Source organism: Poecile atricapillus, chromosome 2 (assembly GCF_030490865.1).
Source record: "Poecile atricapillus isolate bPoeAtr1 chromosome 2, bPoeAtr1.hap1, whole genome shotgun sequence".
Classification (NCBI taxonomy): domain Eukaryota; kingdom Metazoa; phylum Chordata; class Aves; order Passeriformes; family Paridae; genus Poecile; species Poecile atricapillus.
Window position 1 is genome coordinate 27,404,349 of NC_081250.1, and position 24,568 is coordinate 27,428,916.

The window sequence follows — 24,568 nt, forward strand, 5'->3', positions numbered from 1 at the left end:
GCAAGATGAAATATGACTGATGGCAAAAATATCAGCATAATAATGCCTGCATCCTGCACAGCTGAGTTAAAAGGGTAGGTCAATTATAGGGTGCATGATCTAAAGTGTGAAAGAAAATCAGTCCTGCTAATATGAACAGATCTGCAGCTTTCCAGCACAAAGGACTGTCCTCTTCCCTGGACCTCACAAGTAGACCTTGATCATCATTAAGGCCTTTCAGAATCCTGGGCAGTTGTGAATATCTTTAACTAGAAAAATCCCCACCTAGTTAAGAGAAAAAAAACAAAAAACAAACAAACTAGACATTTCAAGACCTATTAATTTTAATGACTGGAAAAGTTAATGATGTAAAACCAGTATTTAAGACTTTTAAAAGGAGAGAAACCCACTACTTCCTACTAAGCACAAGCATAGAGCAATAATTAGGTACAACATTAACATGTCCTCCATAAATAAACTACCAATAAGTACTGAAAATATCTCCTCCCAATAGACTCACCAAGCTTTAAATTTACATTTGCAGTACCATTTATTGAGACAAATGAGGGTTTGGACCTCTGTTCACTTTTATCATGAAAGGATAAGTTCTTGGCTTTTCTCGGTGGTATAGCCTTGATTATACAGCTATCACACACAGACAACACCTGAAACCTTGGATAATCTGGAATTTGGATGATTAGGAAGCTAGAGAACCCTCTTTGAAGTACATATTTGGGTCAAACCTTCTGAGCAAAGGCTTTAAAGCCTGCTGAATTGATTCCTGCCAATTATAGAAACGTGACTGCTCTCTTTCAAGACTGGTCTTCTCAGCTGGACTTCAGCAGCTCAAGAGGGAAAAGCCCAAGAAAGATATTAACAGTGAAGAGGAGAAAGCTGAAGGCCAGATTACCCACAGTGACCTCCTATTTGCATGTCTTAGATACTGAAGTGCTGCTTAAATAGATCTGGGGAACAACTGACAGTTTGCAATTAAATAGTATTCACATATTCCTTTCTCATCCCTCTCCTTCCTTGAACTGATGAACCACAATTCAATTTCTAAGATCTTCAACTGGAAGATCTTAGAAAATATTTGAAGAACTCTTCAGTAGCTCCCCTGCCCTAACACCTTTGTTCTGGATAAGCTGTGGTTTCTGACTCAACACGGGCAAGTACTGAAAGCTACCTGTGTGCTCTGTGCTTCTGGTCACACATGCCAGGGGCAGCAGGCTGCCACACCAGCATGCTCTTTAAATCCTGTGATCCACAAGAAGTATCTGTATTTGTTTATGGGAAAGTTTGGCACCAAAGATTAAACCCTGCTGCTGTAGGTTAATCATGTAATCTGACGAGCAGACTATTCACCAATAAACCAGCAAAGTCTGCTTTTTAATGCAGACACAACTGCTGTTTTCTAGGCTTTTCTCATCTTTAATTCATGGTAAATGAATGAAAATAAGTCTGTAAAAAGTAATATGAACAGGATCAGCTTGCTTTAGGTGATTTGATTTTCAAATATTCAAAGAAAGAGAAGTCAAGTTCTTGTGATAAGTAGAAACCAAGTAATCCAGTATTACTGTGCTTTGAGAGTTTGAAGAGAACTACATTAACATTACCAGGACTTGGAAATAAGCTCTAGAAATTGATTTATCTTGGCAGTAATCAGGATGACTGGCTACCTTCTTTAGCTGATCTACTCAAATAAACACAAGATCATATGGACACATAAGGAAACCAGAACACAGGGGCACAGATTGAATGATAGTATTTAACTCTGCTGATGCTCATACCTGGAGATAGTTATAGGCAAAATTCACCATGAAGGATTTTTTTTTATATATGGATTTATTACTTTTGTGAACCATATATTATGTAGAAACTCATTGCAATAATGTGTCTTAATTTCTTAGGGATCAGGGTAGGTTTATCTATTATGAGCTCTCTTCTTTGCATATAATAATAAGAAACATAATTCAGTAAATGTACCTCCACATAAATTAAGCAAATCTTTATTCATACATCTAGTACAAAGTTTTATGATAGCCCAGAGAAAATTCATTAGCTAGGTCATTACAAAATTACTTCATATTTCTCATATTCATCAACTTTTCCAACCACATGCACCTTATTCTGAACTTCACTTAGTATTTCTGCTCTGCCCTTATCATGCAAAAACGCAGTGGAAGCCCCCACCCTGGAGGATCATTAGCAAGAAGTGTATAGTATGTATTCACATTTTGATAATTTCTTGAACACTCTCCTCTCATGACCTGCAAGGTCACTGAGTTACACATCTTTAGAGTGAAGGGTCTGTTAAGATCTGAACAGCTTGGCTTGCTTGTTAATCAGGTTAACAGGTTTTACTCCTCAGTTATTGGATCAGCCTTTGACCTCGTTGGACCACTGCTTACACATCCATAATTCAACAAATAGTCTTAACTGAGTGGCTAGGGAGTGGATCAGAGCTTTCTACAAGAAGATGTGTCTCTAAATGATCTAGCAAATCAAAAAGGCAAATAAGAATGCAGCACAGTGGCTGTTGATAAATCCAGGACACCGCTGCAGAAACGTCTGTTGGCCAGTCATTTACAGCAAGTAGCTCTTGAGATATTATATTCTTGCCCTCATTATTTCTCTGAATAATAAACTTTCATTTCTTAAATGCAGGAAAACTCCAGAGGTTTTCTGAAATGAGATTTCAGTGTAAAATGCAATCAGTTTTAAATATTGTTTTAAACCTTTGGTTAACATGGATAATTTCTTTGATTTATAGTACAAGAAATATAATTTCCCACAAAATCAAATAAATCATATTTTTTTCTGTTGAAATATTTGTTTGGATGGACATTTTACATCATGTCTTGGTATTAATGAATCATTATTGCAATCTCTTAGAAATTACAGAAATTACTGACATTGCTTTATCTTTTTTAACACATTAAAACATTGTAAAAAGCATTAATGCATTGCCTTATTAATTTCACAGCAACTTGCTGGTAGGTAGTTATCCTGAGTTTTTTCTTGAGACATAGTTTTTGTGGCTGTCCCATTCCTGGACGTGTTCACAAGGCCAGGGTGGAGGGGGCTTTCAGCAACCTGCTGTAGTGAGAGGTGACCCTGCTCACAGAAGGGGCTTTGATCTTTAAGATGAAGATCTTTAAGAACCCTTGCACCTGAACCATTTTATCATTCTGTGAAATGATTAGATTTGATTAGAAACCCAAGAACTATAAGGGAAGGAGGAACATGGGACAGATGTTAAGTCTCAGCTGAAACTCTCTGCCTTTGATCTTACTGATTCAGCAATCCAGGATGTCAGAGGAGATTGGAGAAGTTTAAGTAGGCCAGAAATGCCTTTACAACATTATAGTGCAAGGTAAATGATGAGTTTCCTGATTCCCTCCACTTCTGATGAGACTCTTTTCTATGGGCACATCCTGAGAGCAGCTAGTGTCCAGAAGGGTCCCACAGAAAAGCTGCTGGTGCCAAAATTGCTGTGGAGGCCTTTCCCCCATTGCCAGTAATTTTATTTCTGATGTCGTGATGGTGGGGGAATGGCAGCTGAAACAAGTGTAGTTACTTATTTTACAGAAATGCATGTAGGATTGCTCTTAAAGTAGTACTGGTGGTGTCTTCATGTTTTTTTTCTCATGCTACTGTCTCCATGCAACTGAAAGCATTAGGACTGACACACAAAATGTCAGGAAACCAGTGCTGTCAAATTGGAGGTTAGTTTGAACATTTGCAAAATGGCTCTTTCAAAACTTAAGGGCTCCTGTCTAGCTAGTTCTCCATATATGTTCCTACTTAATATTACATTCATGCTGTACACTTTTTCACACTAGCTTGGATATTTTTTGCATCACACAGCTGGATACAAGAAGTTAGCATTCAGCCCAGCTGCAGAATGACACGTGAGAAATATTTTCCAACACATTGAGTAAATGATTGATACTGGCAGGTGTCCAAGACGCCACGCAGAAGTTGTATCAAATTAGAATTATGATTAGTATTCTGATTGAGATTTATTACCTTTATTCTACTTTATTAATTATTGTTTCTAAATCATTTCCTTCAGGACATAATAATTAGCATATGTTCACAGAAGCACATAAAAGTAACCAAAGGAAATAGTATAAAAATCAGTTGATGGCTCGGTTCATTTCAGAGGTACTTAACAACCCATGAATAGTGTTGCAAAACATCTGGTGAAGATGCCATACAGCTCAGTTGGCTCAGTATTAATTAGCACCATTAGAAGGGAGGTTTCTCACAGGTACCCACTCACCTCTTCACAGTATTTCAGGTCAACCGATTTGCCGTCACTGCGAACACAATCGAGCATCCGCGTTTTGATGCCACTGCCACAGACAGCCTTCTCGCTGAGCTGACATGTGCTCCAGTCTGAAAAGGAGGAATTCATTAGCATTGCAGACTTTCAGATAGAATTCATAATGATCCTGTCTCCCACCTAATTCTGATGGCCTAAAATAACCCTCACAAGCAACTTTTACACATGCGAAGGCTCACGGAACCCAGCTGCTACACATTTTTGGAAATGGTGACCTTACTGCAAATAGTCAATGCCACAGTACCTTCCTGGAAAGTTCCTATTTGGTTTTGTCTGTATGGATTTTGAGTAAATCACAAAATGATATGAGAGTTGCATTTTGCACTGTGAGCATGCACATTTCACATGCGAATTCTCAATTTAATATTTTATCTAAATCAAACAGCCTGAATGAGTTTTCAGTACAAGTTTCACAGCTGCCTCTGGGTAAGAACAGAAAGCAGAAAAATCCATCCTGTAAGGTGAATGGAAATGAGCTGTAAGATGTGGTCCCAGGGGGCCACTAGAGCACAGTAATACAAATACCTGTCACATTGTAGTCATAGTGGTAGCAGTTCTTGTTCAAAGTGCAGGCTTCTGCCTCGGTGGCAGCAGGACAAGGCTTTCCATCATCTGGTTGTCTTAGGCATTCAGCTGACCTTTCACGGACGCTACTTCCATTGCATGGCTTGAAAGCAAGATTGGAAACAGCTTAAATATTTTAGCACCCTGATACCTCTGTAAGCAGCATTACAACAACCTTTTAAATAATCCCTTCACAAAACACAAGTGTAAAATAACAGGTTCATGCTAATGTATAAGAGAAACCCCTCTCTTTTTCCTTTAACCTGGTAACACTACTCTATTTTCCTAACTAGTATTTCAGTATTAGTACTTTGGAACTATTTCACTCATAAACAGGATATTGAGACGCTCACTTTCCAAATGCTATAATGTAGTGCACCAAAGCCCCTCAGAGGTCCTGAAATACTTTTGGGTTTTGTTTTGGATTTTTTTGACATTTCTTTTTGAAATTGCCATCAAGAGTGGAGGGGAGAGGAGACACAAAATTACTTTTCTATGCTCAGTCATGATCTGCAGACTTTGTCACTTGTATCAGGATAATGACATTTTCAGTTCATTGACTGCGCTGCTATGCAGAGGCTCAGAGCTAGGCTCAGAGACAGAATCACAAGCCACTGCCAAAGCTATTCCACCACACAGAAGGCACCCCACACTGGGAAGAGTGACCACTGGGCACATTTTAGTCTGTGTTTTGGAGGAATTTAGCTTAATGGAAAATACTGTCACACTTTATTTGCAGCCAACAAAAAAAACCCAAAACCCTAAAGATGACACTATGTATAGATACTTACAGGTGTAATCAGTTCAGCACCTTTGCAAAGCACATCATACATGCACTTTTAAAATATCCTCCCAAAACTACAAATGTGACACTTCAGTATGCTTCTTACCAAAGAACACTGAGACCACGATCCCCACTCAGACATGACACAGTCCTCAGGACATGGCAGTGTGCATTTTCTAGCACCAAGTGGCATCTCTTCAGGATCACACAGATAGTCTTCTACTGTGTCAGAAGGACCATCCACAGTGTTCAGCATGCACCTGGAAAAAAGAACTGCACATAAACTTCATTTGCCATAGATTTTGTATGGTATGTGTTCAACAGTATTCTGAGGCATTTTAACATTTTGTCAGCACATAAATGAAATAAATATTGATCTGTGAATATCCAAGAAAAGCTGAAGAGCCAGAAACAATCCTTGTTTTCACAGATGATAGCAATATAAAGGAATGCACATAATTTAGACAGTGACTATCAATGATTTGCTGAGAGCCGCTGGGCAGGTGATTTGCTTGACATTAGCTTGCCTCTGAACCAGAAGAATGCAAATCATACTATGGTTTAGACATATTTTGTGCATACTTCAGCTAACTTTAAATCCAGAACTATTGAAACTTCAAAAAATTTATATTCTTAGTATTAATCCTTAATTTACACAGATGCCTTTTAATTACCAATAGATTAAATTAGGAATCAAGGTCTATATCCATAACAAGTGAACAGAGTCATATTGCACTCTCTGAATTAATTCTTATTTGTATCAGCCAAGGTCCAGGTCTGGACTCAACACTAGGCATTACATACACATTAAATATATACACCATAAATAAATTTGGCATACACCAAATTAAATACAGCCAAAACTGAAAGTGAAGGTTCTTTAAAGTGAAGGAAGAGCAATATTTTTTACCTGACTTTCCTTGTTTGAACACCTTCTCCACAATTCTCTTTTAAGTCCACGTTGGTCACCTTGCAGACACTCCAGGGCTCAGTAACCCATATGTACTGACTGCAGTCACTGTGGCAGGGGACTACCTCATACACCTGGAATTCACATTCAGCATCAGTTTTGCACACAGGTAAGATAAACATGCAAAAGTGAACATACAGAAAAAGCATTAATACTCTTTTTGGGAAGAATAAAAAATATGAACTTGATGATTTAGACACTAAAGCAATAATACAGATTAAAAGCTTGCTAGAAAACTACTGAAATAACAAAAAGACAGAAGCTGTTGAAGGATGGATTCTCTGTTTTTCTCTGTCCTAAGCCCATGCTGTGCTGTTTCCACCAAAAACATCAACACAACTAACATAAAGTCTGTAACTAGGCTAACTCATGAGTACAACTTTTTAAGAAATGCTGTTAAAACTCTGCTAACATTTTAGCTTTATCCTTCACATCTCTCCTCCATGATTCCATCCCACTATAATATATCATTATCCCAGTTATTAGCTGGCCTCTTACATAGCAATTTCTAGTGTTCCATATACTGACTCAAATATACATTACAAAAAAAGGGGACAGACAGCACATGTTGAACAAGAAGTACATGTTGAGCTTAAATCTCTATTTTATAAATGCTTACCTGTGCCTGAAGAAAGTATTTTCATGAACCCAAAAGAAAAAAAAAAAAAAAAAAAAAAAGCAGAGAGAAAAAGTCAGCATTATTAGAGTGAAGCATAGGTATTTAAATGGCATAAATTTAGATTTTATTATAGACAATATTCTGTTATTTCTGCAAAGCAAAAGGCATTATTTTTTTCTCTTGGATCTCCTTTGCTCTCATAAGGTAATTTGTAAAAAGTTTGCCCTTGGAAGTAAATAAATTTTATAAGTCACAAATGGTGGGAAGAAATTGTATATTACCTAGTTTCTTTCTTGGTTAGATAGTTGAACTGTTTCTCCTTTTTGCCTATAATGAGCATTAAACCTTTACACAGTAGGGAATCCAGTCTCTCTTAGATATGAGAAAATCTTCGGTGTTTTTGGAGGACACTGGACTTCTCTATGATCTGAAATTCTTCTGACAGCATTAAGCGCAATAGATTCAAAGAAATAAATGGAACTGTCAATTCTCATCCTTCCAAAGTTCCTAAGTCCTTCATGGAATATCTTAATTATGCATAAATTACTTAAAGCCCATTGCCTTGAAATTATACCAGCTAATTTGACATATCATTCTAGGTATCAAGTCAGCACAACTAAAACTGCTGGACAACCTAGGACTTGTCTTAAACAAGCTCTTGATTTCTTTTCAGCAACCCTTTTTGCGTAGAAAAAGAGGGCTGATGGTTTGAGAGTTAGACTGCCACAAAATACCACAGAAAATATAATGCCTTGAACACCAAATGTGTAGAGTCTGGTATCATACCACTATGCAGCTGGTCATACCATGCACGAGACCACCAGCATAGTCAGCATACTCTGGGCCTTCTCTGAACTACAAAAATAATAAATGGCATCAAAGTGTGTGGTGAAAATGCATGTTAAGGAAGGTACTAAACTCCACTGAAAATTTGTTCTTTAGAATTCTTCTCCAGAATTTCCAAAATGAGAATAGGAAAGCCCTAATTCAGGGAAATGTCTGACCCTGGTTAGCATAGGAAGAAATACATCAACCCCACACACTCAACAGCTTTTGCAGTAACATAAAATTCGGCTGTCTTGACAGAAAGCCAGAGGAGGACTTTATATTGCATTGCACACAAGTGGTGTTCTCCTGACTTTACTGGCATTTCTGTAGGTATGACTGCAGGCCACAGCAGTTGGTGGCACAAGAATTGCATACTTATCCTGCTCCTGATAAGGGGGAAATAAAGCTTATAATGAATGAAAATATGGATGTCCTTAATTTCTCTAACAGTCTTAGATTAGTTCCTTCACTTGAAATCATCTGATGGCTATTGACATCATTTTATATCAAACCTGACTCTGTTATTACTGTAATTATGATGTCTTTTAGCCTATTGAAGTGAGTACTGAGCAAGTTTTATTCAGCTGGAGTGTGGTTTGGGAGCCACCCTGGCACGCACAACCCAGGAGAGACACTGAGTGACACATCCAACTTTCACAGTGCTCAGTCCTTCCTCAAATCGCAGGCAAACATGTCAGCCCTGAGAGACATTGAATGACTTCTTAACAAGGTCTTAAGCATTTTATTTCAGTGCTTCCCTAGCCTTACTATTAGAAAGTTTTCCCAAGGCTTAGCCCAAATCTTCTTGCAGCAGTGTAAGCTCACTGCTTTTTATCCTATCCATGATGGCCATGGAAAATGGATTATTTCCTCCTTCTTTGCAACAGCCCTTTATGTATGTACTAGCAGACTGCCAGCATTCTCCCTCCCATCTCTCATTCCCTGGGCTAGACAACATGTTGTCCTCTTAACCCAGGTTCATAATTCCTAGATGGCATCTTACAGCATAATTTTTCTGTAAATCATAGTGCACGTACTTGTGGGCACCAAAGATCCAGTCTTATAACTGTGAGTCATATGCATGCAAATAAACATGTTACATATATAAGTAATAAATATGTAACTAAAACACATTATATTGAATGATGACTCTGAAAAGTCATCTCTTTTCCAGATGAACGGTGGATCATATTTAGTTTAAATAACTAATTCAAAATTGGAATATCTGTGTCTTTCTCTGCATGTTTCTGAATTGAAAGGGAATGTATTTTAAAATGAAAAATACAGCCTCTATATTCTTCAACATCCTTGTATTATCCGTGGAACGTCCTTCTCATGAAAGTACTGTATTTCAATTTCTTTTTACAATAATTATACTTTGAATCAACTAGTATTTGTCAAACACCATGTAACCGCAAATCAAATGAGCCAAAGGACCGGCAGAGGGCAATAGTGTTGCATAAAAGTGGCGAACAGACCTCCAGCAAAATCACCTTTGATGCAGAAAAATACAAGCCTATTATGTACTACATGAATATTAAAGAAGGAAAAAGACTTTTGTATAGACTATAATTTCCTCCTATTGAAGCATGTTCCTCCTAATTTAAAGCATGTTTACATGCTGACCCAAATCCAGCAACCCTCATTCTAGTTCGTATTTTGTTAAAGTAGATCACAAACTTAGTTTATTAGCTGCGGTTTAACACTTATGATTTTCTAAATTAGAGCTAATTACATCCCCTAAAGTAGAAAATTAGATCAACAAGCCATTTAATTTTGTTCTAGCAAAATGTCAATAGGATAATATTAAGTACATGCATTTTTATTCAAACATAAATCAAGAGCACTTTTTTTTTTTAAATCTTTGAATATTTACAGAAAAGACCATGTGGTCTAATATGCCTCTGCAGACTAAATTAGATTCAACAGTAATATGAATATAAATCAACTTTGAAGAGCGTAAGTTAATTTACAAGGAATGTTTTTCCTTTCTATAAGTCTCTAAGGAAAGAAACTTCAGGGGTTTAACTTGGGCTAGCACTAAACTTGGTCCCAAAGACTAAATGCTTATTAGTGATCCAAGCATTCCAGCATTCCCAGGGTGCTATTGGATCACATTTTATGGTTTCACTTGAAGAGGATCCAGACTGTATGGTAGACTGTTCCATGCTGCAATATCAAGTGCAGTTTCTGGGACAACTGGGAGACTTCAGAAGTGCATTTGTGACTGGAACTGCACTGCCAGGGCAAGCAAACCCAAGAAGGTCAAGCTCCAGCTTGAGGAGAACCCACTAAGGGACAGAGAGATGATACAGTGTGACTGAGAGTTTTGTTTTCTGACCTAAGGTGGTCAGGGAGTGACACTAAAAATCTTGCCAGATTGAGCAACTGTAATGAGATATTTTCCCCCTGCCACAGAAGATTAGAACGGGCATTAAAGACAGTCTAGTTCCAAGGCCCCTACCATGGGCAGGGACCAGTTTGCACAGAGCCCCTTCCAACCAAGCCTTGAACATTTCCAGAGATGAGGCATTCACAACTTCTCTCCATAACCTATTCCAGTTCCTCACCACCCTCTGAGTGAAGAATTTCTTCCTAATATATAATATAAATCTACTCTCTGTTTGAAGCCATTCCCCCTTGTCCTGTCACTACATGTCTCTGTACAAAGTTTCTCTCCATCTTTCTTGGAGAATCCCTTCAGGTAAGAGATCTTTGGAAATACAGTCTTCAAAATATGCATGTAAGCATGTTTTATTGTCTCCAATCTGCAGTTCACAAAATATGCAAAATTCTTGCAGATGAGGAAGTAACTAAGACAGATCCTTTACTGCCTTAGGAACTCTAAACCAACACATACTCCCTCTACCTCCATCTGCTCCTTATGTTATACCATTTTTCTACAGCAAAAAGTACAGATAAAAGGGTTATCTGAGGTATGGAAAACGCTATATCAATAATGTAAATATAAACCAAATTACCTGATTGACGTGATCTAGCTTTGGACAGGGTCTTCCACCATTGTAGGGTTTTTCACGAAGCCATTTAGACCGTACCTTTACCCCACTCCCACAGGATTTACTACAGCGAGACCAGTTGGACCACTCACTGAGCTTGCAGTCTGAGGGACATGGAATAATACAGGCTTCCTCAATATACCCTGTATGAATGGAAAAGAAAGTGAAATCTCTTCATCATGTCAGTTTGCGACTTCTCCCTGAAGCCCTCGTCTGCTTCATTTAGATTCTCCAAGTTTGACTTGACAGGACTGTGTGAATAGAGAGATTTCTTCATCATTAGGGATAAATTAAATTCTGCAGAAAACTGACACATATAGCTGGAGACTGTGTTAGAGTAGCAGCTGAGCATCCTCACTGCTCATCATCCCATCTGATTAGGATTCACACTCTCCAGATTTCAGCATTCAAACTTTCTGACAGCTACAGTGTAATTGACACTTACCATCTCTTGGCGGCATCATTCTTACTCTGTATAAATGATATGTAATTTTTTTATGGAAAAAAGGTTTAATTAAAGGATACACTACAACTGTATCAAGTAATTCAATTGCAGTTACACATCAAAAATCCAACTGAGAAGAAATGCAACTCGCCAGCCTGGAGCAAGGGAACTTAACACCTTGTGACCTTTCTAAGGCTAGAAAGAGAGAGTAGCCTGCCACATTAATGATCTGCCGATTAACAACCATCTGCCCCCAGTAGCACACTGAATAATTGCGCTGAATGGAAAAGCAGATGTTTGTTTTGGATAAGTCATTGGTCCAGAGAGGTTGGAAGGGGGTATGACATGGTCTGCAGGGAGTAACATGAGCCCTCAATTCAGTGAATAAGTGAAAATGTCTTTCTTTCAAAAGCAACATATGCCATAGCTCTACAATATGTGTAATTTATTCCAATATTTAAGGGAGAAGCTATAATAAATCAAATAAAAAGCTGGCCTTTACTGCATGTTTACTACAACTATATTCTGAACTCTCTTCTCCCCTTTCCTGTGTCCGATCTGCAAAGTATTTACCATTAGCAAATGTTCACTTTGCAGATTAAAAACCTTGGTAAATTTAAAATTGTATTAAAATAGTTCATTAAAATATTTAATGAAAACAGTTACAAAATTGGCACATACTTGGCTAAGATAATCCTCAAAAGATTTTCATGGTTTGCTAAGCTTCAAATGTTTCAATTGTTTGTCAGTGTCCTGTTTTAGGGAAATATACAGAATACGGAATATATAGAAATTTTTTTAATTCAAAAAGGATCAGTCTTTTCATCAGAGCTGAATTGTTTTTAACCTATGCTTCTAAGTAAAGTTGTTCTGTCTCTTCTAAAAGCAAAAATAACAACCAATCTCAAGGTTTTTAAAGAATCAAAACACTTAGATTTCAATTCTATATACCTATTTCTAGTTAATTACTTGTCTTAGATATAGTTAATTTTAGATATAAAGAAAATATGTTTTTTTAAAAAACACACAGTAGCTTTTAGACTATTTTGTGGTCAAATTCAGGTGATGGTTTTATTCTGTCTGCCTTTACTTTGTTTAGAAGTGTTAAATATTTAAATAAATATACAGAGCATGTCCTGGACATGAGCACTGCGAAACTACTGCTCACCAAATGTATGTTCCTTAAAATGACTAGAATATTATTGAATTAGAAGCATATTTGCTGAGCATCTGTTGCTATTTGAGTGACCAGTTCAGTGAAAGTATATGAAAGGGACACTGTGTTAGAGAAAATACATTTTTGGGGATCATATAGGGATGATGCACGTCAGAGGTGCTGACATAGATTGCTCTGCAGTAGTAGATGCAAAATTGATTACATTTCACCTTACCTGACATCTCTGAGTCCTAGAAATATGATGCACCCTATCTCAGAGTTCCATCCTATACTGAAGTTTGATTGTATAAAAACCAAAATCTGTACCATCACCAGAAATGAGCTTTCAACAAGTCCTCTCAGGTGCTATAAAAAGCCATGTACTCATACAATCAGGAAGCTACTGAATGAAAATGGAAAAAAATCCAAAACAAATTAAAAGAAACAATTCCCTCCAAAGAGTAAATGCTTACTGATATTTATTGTCTGATAGAAGTAAGTGAAGGTATCATTGCTCTATGAAATTTCTTGCGATTCTGAAATGCTGCTTTTACTTTCAACATAACTTCTAAACACTGTTTTTCTGGATGAATCATTCTACTACAAAACAGATGCCATTTACCATTTGTTAAATTTGTATCTCTGGTAATTAAGGTCTGAGAAACCGAAATTCAAGTTGTTTTAAACATATTGTACATCCTTAAGTAGGTAACTAGAATTAGTACAGGCTGCTTCAGGAAGACTTCATTTTAAGGACTTCCATAGAACTCTGAGCTTAATAACTCATAATAGCTCTGTCTTAATAACTCTCAAAGGGATCTTCCTAGTCCTTGCCAAGATCTCCTCCAGGATACCATGGTATTTTGGGATATTGATAACACTTCGCAGCCTACCAAAAGGAGCCTGTGTGGAACACACTAAACTAAAGTAACTGGCAAATCAGAAGTTATTTTGTTTTATTTCCCTTCAATTCATCCAAACCAGGGCAAACAGTTTAACAATATATTTAGAATCTTGCAGACAGAAGTTGTACCAAATACATTATACTGTATGCAATTTCCAGGTAACATTTTAATTACCCTGAGCTATATTCCAAGTGATTCCATAAATTATCAAATTAAACTATATTACTAGAGCAACCTTTATACTATCCATGAAATATCTACATTGAAGTCAGCCACTAGAACTGCCTTACCATTGAATGCAAAAAAAGCAAAACAGCATCCTGTTACAGATACAGCCTTAGCAAGAGTTACAGCATGGAAAACTGCAAACTGATGATATGTTAATGCATTTTGTAGAGGATGCAGTGGTCCAGATGACACTACCCACACACTCTATAATGAAAAAATACTGAACTGCAATCTTATAGTGGGTCCTTAATCCTGCAAGCTTCATGGAATATCTTCTGTTCACCATACAGCTCTTTCCTGCGCCATCGCCATGATATCTGGCCTATGATGCTCTCCTCTCCCTCTTTCCTATTTTCTCAGAAAAGCATCAAGACTCAAACCAAACTCCACATATAAAAGTTAGACAAGAAGAATGGAAAAGACATGTTAGGAAGAGAACAAGAATGGAGTCAATCAATGAAAGAACCAAAAAGGAGGCTACCAAGGTAGGATGGCTTGGAGATTCTGGAAGTGTGGAGCATTTTTGGAGAGCAGAGAGAAAAACACTTATTCTTTTGTAAGATTCAAGACAAGCATTAAAAAACTCCTAATCACTGGCATACAAAGAACATTGTTACGAGTCTCCACAAAGGAATTTCACAGCTTCTCCAAACAGACGGAAAAGAAAATAAGTGAAGAACACAAAGAATAGATTATATATTATAAAAATGTTCCTCACCCAAAGGGTAGTTGGGCACTGGAAAAGGCTCCCCAGGAAAGTGGTCACAGCACAAAGCCTGACTGAGATCAAGAAATCTTTGGACAATGCTCTCAGGCACAGGGTGTGACTCTTGGGGTGTCCTGTGCAGGGCCAGCAGTTGGACTCTGTGATCCTTGTGGGTCCCTTTCGACTCAGGATATTCTATAATTCTATTAAGTTACTTTTCATGGCAGAGTCAATTCAAAACAACAGAGGAAATGCAAAACAAAAGAACTAAGGAGGAATAGAGGAAAGAGTAAGAAAAGACAGTGAGAGGGAAGAGGAAATAAATGGCTCAGAACATAAAGTCAAGAGAATTGTAAGGAGGCACTGCATGGGGATAGAAATCAAAGAAAGAGAAGAAATAAACATCCTGCCAAAAGTAATACCTTGGTGAAGCACAAACAGAGCAAATTGCTCTGAGGAGCTTACACTGGTATCCTCTGGCCAGAGAGTGAAACGTAACAAAGAATGCTCTCACAAATCAAAAAGAGGACAAAGGGAAGAAATAAAAACACTGTGCTCTCTGATTTGCATTCCATATGTAATTAGTATGCAGGATGAAAATGACCTTGTTATATCTGACATCAAAAAGGTTTTGGCATACCCAACCCTTGGCATATATTTCCTCTCATGGGTCTCAGTATTTTGCTCAATAGACTATTTAACATTTAGCTATGCTACTGGACTCCCTTAGAACTGAGGCAGAAGCACACTTCAAATTGCTTACAGATAGCACTTCAGTCAAGAAAGAAGAGTGAATTAAAAAAATAAATTACTTGTTGCAAATTACTTGTTCCACTCCACTGACTACCTATCAAATGGCACTTTTGAGGAACAGCTTCTCTGGACTTGTCGTTACCTCAGATGCCTTTCTTCATGTATGAAGTCAGCATATATTTTAAGGTGATTAAGGATGATCTCTGTAAGTTCATAGCAATCCTCCCTCAGATCCAAGAAAGCAGATTCCAGGAACTTTGAAAAGTTTACAGTTGGTTGTTGTTGTTTTTGTTAAATTTCAGACGTTTGTACTTTTTATACTTTGTTCACACTGTAAAAATTTTAGCAAGTGAGAAGACAGAATGTTGTTATATAGAAAAATGTTGAAATGTAGAAACAAGAAATACTATGTGCAAATGAGACTGGTGATGCAGATACATAGTTTCTGACATGAAAAGGATGTGAAGGAGCCATTTTTAAATTTTCAGCTTTGTTTTCAGTTTGATCAAATCACCCTGGAAAAGGTGCTGCTTGTGTTAGACAAACCTTGTGTGTGTGTATTAGTACAGAACCTTATTACAGAAACAAGCCTCTGGTGTGTGGGTAAGCGTCTCAGTGGTGGAATATCACCCAATTATATCACACATCAGGTTAATGTAATTGCACCAAAAGTCATACCAGAGCTTTGAGGTTCAAAGAACAAGCAAGAAATTACTAAGGTAAAGTACAATAGATGCAGAGAGAAGGAAAGAATGAGAGCAGTGAAATGTCAATGAGGAAGAGCTGAGAAGGTGAGCGAGGGACAGTGAAATAGAAAACCAGTACTTTAAGAGCTGAAGTTATGCTCTCTGGACATGATCAGTTCACTTTTTGCCTGCCATTTCTCATGCTGACTGAAGTGTTTCACTGCATGCTTCCTGCATCACTTCCTTCTTATATCATCTGAGGGATGCTGGGGAGATGTGGTGTACTGTGGTACAGGGTACGGTACTGTGTGGTCCAGAGAAGTGTTGGAAAAAGCTGCCTATATCTAAGGGCCTGTGTCTGTTCCCAGGGCAGTAGTTTCTCAATTATTTCAGCTCATGTAAGGCTGTGAAATGGGCAGTTGTCTGTTATGAGTGAGAACATGGCTATTCTATCATTAAAGATTACTGAACCACAATTTAACAAATGGCTTTGAACCACTAGAAGTATGAACCGAGCTCATTAGTAAAAGGGAAAAGTTTACTGTCCCATAGCTAATTGGCTATAAAATCTGGACTCCTAGAGCAAAGTCATTAACAAATGTGATGGATAATTTATAAGGGAGGACTTTAATGGACCTCACGCTTTCTCTAATGACAAAGCAGGATAAGTAGGTGGAGACTTTTCCCCACAAACTGCATGTGCAATGCGTAGGAGCAGGCTGACTACTCCAGTTGAAGGGTGCAAACATAAACATCTCACAAAATGTTTACATGAACTCTTTTGTCCCTAGGACTGACAGAATTATGCTCCTACCTTCGTATACTAAATGTCATGCTATGTTTCAAAGGAAAAAAACCTGCAATGTCAAAATGGTTTATGTTGTTCTCATAGATTTTTGTTTTTCCAGGAAATATAAAGTTCATGGATCTCATCTTCCAGAATAAAGAAATATACAAGTATTTGTATTTCATTTTTATTAAAAGATATGTATTTCTAGAGACTATTCATATTTCTGTTGAGCCATGGAAAGATAGATTGAACAACATAAGATTTTTTTTTTTCTCCTTTTTCTCAGGATTACCCTTCAGAGCCTCAAAAACTGAGAGCAATTGTTCATGCTTAACTATCCTCTCTATCAATAATTCTTTCTCTGGTGAACTAACTACAGCTCTTTGGATTGATGGATGATTGCTTTAAAACTGATGTCCTGTTGACAACGTGGAGGCACCGGAATTCAGAGGCCTAAGGTAGGACTTCTGGTGAGGGCAATAGGTAACATACTTCTAGAGAACACATGACAAATATATATAGATTTTTTAAAATGCGAGAAAATATATGGGGTATAAAACAGTAAAGTGTCTTAATAACTATGTGAGAACCTAGGCTTACTACCATACTAGATTAGAATTTCCTATGGGAAATATATTTACTTTTGAATAAACATTCAACAGGAAGTTTCAATTAAATTTTAACACAGATTTTTTCTTTTTTTCTGGATAAATTTGTATTGCTTCAGGTTAGACTATTGAGAGTGAAAAAAAACACATTTAAAAATCTTAATAAAAGTGGATAAAGCAAGCTGTGACAGACATCTTGGACTATATAGACTCTGTTACATATCATACAAGATTTTATTTTATTGCACATATAAGCAATTAAATACAAAATTCCTCCATTCACATTGATACTCCTAGCAGCTGTTGCAAAAGTATTCACTGATACACAGATATTCCTCTCTAATCCTCCACATAAGCCTTGTAGCCACAGAGGGCTTTGTAGAGTCAGCACAAATCGATGCATCTCATTTAATTAATGCTGAAGGGGGAAATAATCTCACACTAATAAGGCAGCAGACAAACTATCCTGGCTGCTTGACTGTGCCTAAGGTCTTAACAGTAAACGGACATGAATTAAGAAGAGTAATACGACCTATATAAAAATGCTGCATCTGTCTGCCATGCTACTCTGTCTGCCTTCAGTAGGCACACACAGACACAACCAGCACCCAGCTTATGTGGGTCATGATTCATAATTGATAAATGATGGAGAAAAACTAAATACTGAAGAGAAAATGGTCTAGTTCATAAGCATGGCAGTGGCTTGCTTTTGATTTTTTTGTCATGAAAATTCCAAGGTACAATTTAAAGGAACAATGAAGAGGATCTCAATTTTTTTCACAAACACACAGAAACAGATTGTTGGCAGACACATGTCATTATCCACAGAGCTCTTGTGCAATGTTCATGACAGGGATAAAGCTATGAAAAACAACTGCAGATTTTCTAATGGAAAAAAAACTCACACATGACTAACAAAATAAGTATATATTTTTATATTTCTCCAATAAAATGATCTATATAGTACTGAAAAGCAGGAAGCAGAGAAAGAGCAATTTATGTGTCTTCCACTAAGGGAAACAGGTAAACAACAGCTCAGTTAGCAGTTTCAGTTGATGTTACCACATCTGCTGACACCTGGAAGCTCCTGCCCACACTCTGAAGAACTGGAATGGATGAAAAAAAACCAAAAACAGTGGCAGAATATTTCAAATGGCCACTGAATAGTGTAAACTTTCTTGCCAATAAATTTAACTCAAATGTGAAAAAAAATGCTTTGAAAGCAAAAGCCAAAATGCTTGCTATATATAACACAGATAAAAAAGAAAGTAATGAAAAACAAACCACCTTGTCTCTCTGCAGTTGAAACTTAGGTCTACTTTCAACTGTTTTTTGGGGATTTTTTTTTAAGCACCTATTAAGCTACAGAATGCTAAGGACACTCTGCAGAAGGATTTCTGCCCTCTTCTTCCCAGAGTTATAACCTAGCAGTAACAATAGAGTTATTTAACTGTATTTTGCTTTTCCTTTTCTTTTACAGACACTCCTGTCTTTTTGAGAAACTTGTGTGCACTTGGGACTTCATAACTCCACCCAAAATTCCAAATATTATCACAAGAATCCTCGGATGGGTATACTAATTTAAGGTGGTCCTTTTGTCACATCTGTCCTTTTTAAAGTCCTTGGTGTTTGTGACACAGTCTGTTAGTTAACTCTTCTTAAATCTTTTGAACACAAGATGTGTCAAGCAGGAAAAAAAGAGCCCTGAAGTATTTATTCTTCTGCTTCTATTTACCTTTTCTTTTCTGAATAAATCAACTGAATTGTGATGATAAGCAAGCAACATTTTGCAAAACAAACAGCTTATGGATTTTTTGGCACAGCAGAGCAGGTTTGTCTTCTCATTCCTTTCACTCAAAATAACATGACTTGCAACAGTGACCTGTTCATGGCCTTGTAAATTTACATGGCAATCTTTACATAAAACTTCTGAAAGTCTCACAATTTGAGTTCCTTGTGTCATTTGAATATATCACAAAACATATCTTGTGATGTATTAATAACATCAGTGTGGGTGCAGTTTGTCTCTCTTGTCAGATTTAGAGGGTGTTGTCACAGCTGAAGAAGTTAAATTATGTCCATTTCCAATTTCAGGATTTTATAGTATCAGAAGACAAAAAAAAGTTCAAGTTGGATACCAGAAAGGAAATATCTTCCCTTAAATGTTGGTCTTGTTTTTTCTCATAGTGCAAGCTAATTTGTCAAATTACATCCTATAAAAACTGCAATTACATATTACTTGGAAAAGAAATAAGAGACACACAGGAATGAAGAGTAAAAAAATAACACAGCAGAAAATTCTGATGACACTTAGGATTAGTTCTAAAATTAGTGAAAAATCCAGTGAAAAATCTGTTACAAAATTAGTGAAAAATCATTGCTGCAGAGAAATAAACGCCTCTATTAAAATTTACAAAAATAACACAAGCAGGCTTGAATTATGTGTCCTGTCAAGTTCTGCTTGAAAAGCCAAATGCAGATTGATGGGAAGCTACAAGGAACTTTTATTTTCTAGCAGGTGGGATGCTATTACGATACTACAGAATTTCCTTGTTGATTTGGTATAATATAGCTTTTATGTTTGAGAAAAGAAAGGAAAAAGAGAAGAGAGAGGAGAGGAGAGGAGAGGTTCGGAGAGGTTCGGAGAGGAGAGGTTCGGAGAGGTTCGGAGAGGTTCGGAGAGGTTCGGAGAGGTTCGGAGAGGTTCGGAGAGGAGAGGTTCGGAGAGGAGAGGTTCGGAGAGAAGAGGTTCGGAGAGGAGAGGTTCGGAGAGGAGAGGTTCGGAGAGGAGAGGTTCGGAGAGGAGAGGTTCGGAGAGGAGAGGAGAGGTTCGGAGAGGAGAGGTTCGGAGAGGAGAGGTTCGGAGAGGAGAGGTTCGGAGAGGTTCGGAGAGGTTCGGAGAGGAGAGGAGAGGTTCGGAGAGGAGAGGAGAGGTTCGGAGAGGAGAGGTTCGGAGAGGAGAGGTTCGGAGAGGTTCGGAGAGGAGAGGTTCGGAGAGGAGAGGAGAGGTTCGGAGAGGTTCGGAGAGGTTCGGAGAGGAGAGAAGAGGAGAGAAGAGGAGAGAAGAGGAGAGAAGAGGAGAGAAGAGGAGAGAAGAGGAGAGAAGAGGAGAGAAGAGGAGAGAAGAGGAGAGAAGAGGAGAGAAGAGGAGAGAAGAGGAGAGAAGAGGAGAGAAGAGGAGAGAAGAGGAGAGAAGAGGAGAGAAGAGGAGAGAAGAGGAGAGAAGAGAAGAGAAGAGAAGAGAAGAGAAGAGAAGAGAAGAGAAGAGAAGAGAAGAGAAGAGAAGAGAAGAGAAGAGAAGAGAAGAGAAGAGAAGAGAAGAGAAGAGAAGAGAAGAGAAGAGAAGAGAAGAGAAGAGAAGAGAAGAGAAGAGAAGAGAAGAGAAGAGAAGAGAAGAGAAGAGAAGAGAAGAGAAGAGAAGAGAAGAGAAGAGAAGAGAAGAGAAGAGAAGAGAAGAGAAGAGAAGAGAAGAGACCAACCAAAAAACCCAAAACCCCAAAAAACAAAGAAAAAGCCAAACCAAAACAAAGAGCACACTGAAACTTAGAGAAGATGCCAAACTGTCACACAGCAAGGGCATGAGAATAACAAGAAAAACATCATAAATAAATACTGGGATGATAAAAAGTAAGCTTTGACTGGCAAAGCAGCAGTTTGTACACATTGAGAAAAATAAAACAAATCATCACAAGGCAATCCATGAATAAAAAGTAGCTATTCAGAAAAGTCAGTAAACATATACTGAAATTAGATTGAAAAATCTATATAATTTGCTCTAGCTGCCTTGTATTTGCAAAAGTATGCTAAACCTGGAGAAATGCTGAAGGCAGACAATAAATTAGGTAAGCTTTTCTAAGCTTGTACTATGTGCATGTACAATATCTCTCAATAACAGAGGATCTACTGGAAAGGAAACTATAAATTTATTGATGTATTCATTAGCATCAATTTAAACCTTTATCATCAAAATCATGTTGGATACTTCATTCCCTGTATATATGAAATTCCTGTCAAGCAATTTTAGGGAAGTAGAGAGCATACAGGATTAGTTGAATATGAATTCCAAGATCCCTCTGCTCACACATTACACCATGGACCAAGCTAAAGTGTACTCTCCCTCTCAGATGGAACTGATGAGAAAACACAGACAGGAGGGGTGTGAGTTGGGGGGTGATGTAGTGGAATATCAAAGAATCAGACAGCTCAGTGAAATGATCTAGAAATAAAGAATTCAAAAGAAAACAACACCTAAAAACAAAGGGTTCAGGCTTCCCAACATACAATAAATACATTAATGACAAGAAAACATTTCCATTTTACAAAGTTAAAAGAGACTTCTGAAATTATGCCACTGAGTGCTTATAGCATGTAAACAGTAGCCCCGGCTATAGCAGGAATAACAGTAATACATTGTTAGCAGCTTTTCCACTGGATTATTATTTGTTGTGGTCACTGTGAATGTAGGCCACATTCACTGATAAAATCTATTGGATCAGAAGTTACTATCATGAAGACAGAGTTATGTCAGGGTAATCAGTGATGCTTTAGAATATACTTTTTTAATATTTTTTTTATTCCTCTTCGATTTCTTTGATTCTTGCAATTGAATTGCACCTCAAAATACATACTGACGTGCTTTTGTAATTTTCCACTTTTCAAAGGTCACTCTCAAGCTAATGCTGAAAAATCATGAATTTCTAACAGTATATGCTAACACCTTGACTTGATACATTGAATTTCTAGTCTATCGTATCTCTAAACTGGAATTAATAGTGCAAATTAAAATCACCTTATTTAATTCAATTCCTTTGATTACCGATTTTAAATATATCCACATAAATAAATGAAATTTGTGTTATCTTAATTTAACTTCAGAGAGTAGAAAGCATATGTGAATTAAACTTAGATCGACCTTTTAATGGCACCAACATCCAGCCTTTCATACTAATTGCTCAGATACAAGTTTGCACTGCAAGCAGGAAAAAGATGAACACAAAAACTCCACCGATGTCAATTAGCACATTTCTGGCTCACTGAAAACCAGAAACTGCCAGTTTTGATCCTAATGCTACAGACACATCCCCTTCAGGAAGGAACACTGTTCCTGCCTGGAGAAATGCATATAAAGTCATATATAAATGCAATATAAAGTCTTTAACCATCCTAGATAGTTTTTCACATGACAGATTTACACAGAGAAAAAGTGCTGGGTGCTGTTGAACTCAGGTCAGTGCATGCCTGTTAGGTAAGGTGCTGAAGAGCAAATGGTAGAGATAAGGCTATTTAAGGAATTTAAAGCTATCTAAACAGTCTGTGGAAATACTTCCAGCCTTTCCAAAATTTTTCTGTGCTTGTTTATTTTTTGTGAATTTGCCTCTTCTAAATGGCTTTATTCTCAAAATTTATGTACAGTTATCAGAAAAAAACCCAAGATTTTAATTTTTTTCAATTAAAATACCTAGTTATTAGCTTACCATGGTTTTACTTAATTTTACTATTTTAAAAGTCAGCAAAATTAAAGGCATCTTGGGACAAAAGGCAGCGTAAGCAATAAATATTAATCTGCTAATTCTACTTGTACATGTATTATGTTAAATTGAAATAAAGCACATAAGTAAACAGATGAAAGAAAATAGGTTTGTAAATACCATGACTGTTGCATCGTGATGTTTCCACAAGTCGATTGTTTTGGTCATAGCATGCCATGGCCTGGTAACGATAGCCTTGTCCACATTCCTTAATGTCTCCTTGTACCTTCATTCCCAGCAATACTTCCATCTTACCCTCTGGTAAAATACAGTCTGACCAATTTCCCACAGGCTGAGCACTGTACTTGTCACATGGGCAAAACTGATTCTCAATCAGAGGATACAACTGAGAATTTCTACATTTGTCCTTTTTCTTGCTTTTTCCTAGAAAGAAGAAATAGTTATTAGCAAGTTTGTATCTGTTTTCAGCTTATCTCCCAAAAATTTCATTTAGATTTCTGCAACACAGGCTTGCAAGCTACATATATATGCCTATTACCTGTTACATTAATCTTTATTCACTTAGGTTATTGACCTGAATTTCTAAAGTAGTGGATACCTACAATTTGCACAAAAGCAATTTCTTTTTTAAGAAGAAGATATAATTTATATTTAATTTGGATAAAAATGTTTCAGGGGTAAAGTTTGAAAAAGTTCGCAATTAAACAAATACACTTTTTCTCCTATTTCATCAGCAGTGTGCAGTTCAGTAACAATATTTCTGTCTAGATCAAGCTTTTTCAAGTTGAAGGAAGAAGTCAAGAAGGAAGTAATGTGCATCTTTGCTACACTAGTACCTTCTTTCAAAATGCCAAAATTCTTTAATCACCTGTTATCATTTCTTCATAATTACCATTCTTCCCCTCTAATAGGACAAGCTCTTTCTCTTTGGAGTTTGCTTCCATTTTGTTCTGTTCTTGTTTACTTTCCTGAACTGCAGCTTAGCCATCCACTCAATTTTCCCTTTCCATTAAATATATTTAAATCTTCTCTTTGGTAAAGTTTGCTTAGTTTTCCTTTCCCTACCAGGCAGTTCATATAAATTAATGTTGTAGTCTTTGCAAAAGTAGCTGTTGTTACTAAGTAATATCTAAGTAGTTGTTACTTATATATTACTGTAAATTAATATTCTGTAGCATTTTACTTGCTATTCAAAACCAGGAACTGGACATAACTGTAGCACCTTAGTTCTTCTATTTGCTACCTCTATTTGCCTTCATTTGGAATAGCAAGTGGGTATCTGGAGAAATGTTTGTCATTCTTTTGACAACACAACTTCTTACTAAATGTATGCTTCTTCTCTGGAAGTATTCACCAGGAATAATTATGAATTTATTACAAGTAAAGCATTATGAATTAGTCTGGGTAACACATTGCCACAGAGAATACACCACAGCACATATCACAGAGCTGGCAAGTTTGAAGGGGAGGACAGGAAGTATCACAAAGTGTTAATAATGTGGTAGGAGAATATGTACTTCCTTGCTCTGTTTTTAAAATAAGAAAAAATACTTTTAGTCAGTTTTGTTCATTTTTTTTCCCCGGTGGAAGCAAACCTGACATAAAGCTCACTGGAATTATTAGACAGTCACAGTGAGGCTTCTTGAAGATCATGAATTATTCATTGTCCACTGGTCTGATTTACAGGGGG

The 24,568-nt window shown here is 37.1% G+C and overlaps 1 protein-coding gene across 1 annotated transcript in view; it reads right to left on the bottom strand.

The window, feature by feature from the left end:
- The window catches only part of THSD7A (thrombospondin type 1 domain containing 7A), a 267,244-nt gene that overhangs the window by 19,677 nt on the left and 222,999 nt on the right, over positions 1–24,568 (bottom strand). The window contains exons 17-23 of the mRNA XM_058833159.1: positions 23,038–23,301; positions 11,077–11,255; positions 7,268–7,273; positions 6,589–6,722; positions 5,785–5,938; positions 4,856–4,997; positions 4,268–4,383 (exon numbers count right to left, since the gene is read on the bottom strand). Coding sequence (XP_058689142.1) covers positions 4,268–4,383; positions 4,856–4,997; positions 5,785–5,938; positions 6,589–6,722; positions 7,268–7,273; positions 11,077–11,255; positions 23,038–23,301 — 995 coding nt within the window. The remainder of the gene's footprint in view (positions 1–4,267; positions 4,384–4,855; positions 4,998–5,784; positions 5,939–6,588; positions 6,723–7,267; positions 7,274–11,076; positions 11,256–23,037; positions 23,302–24,568) is intronic.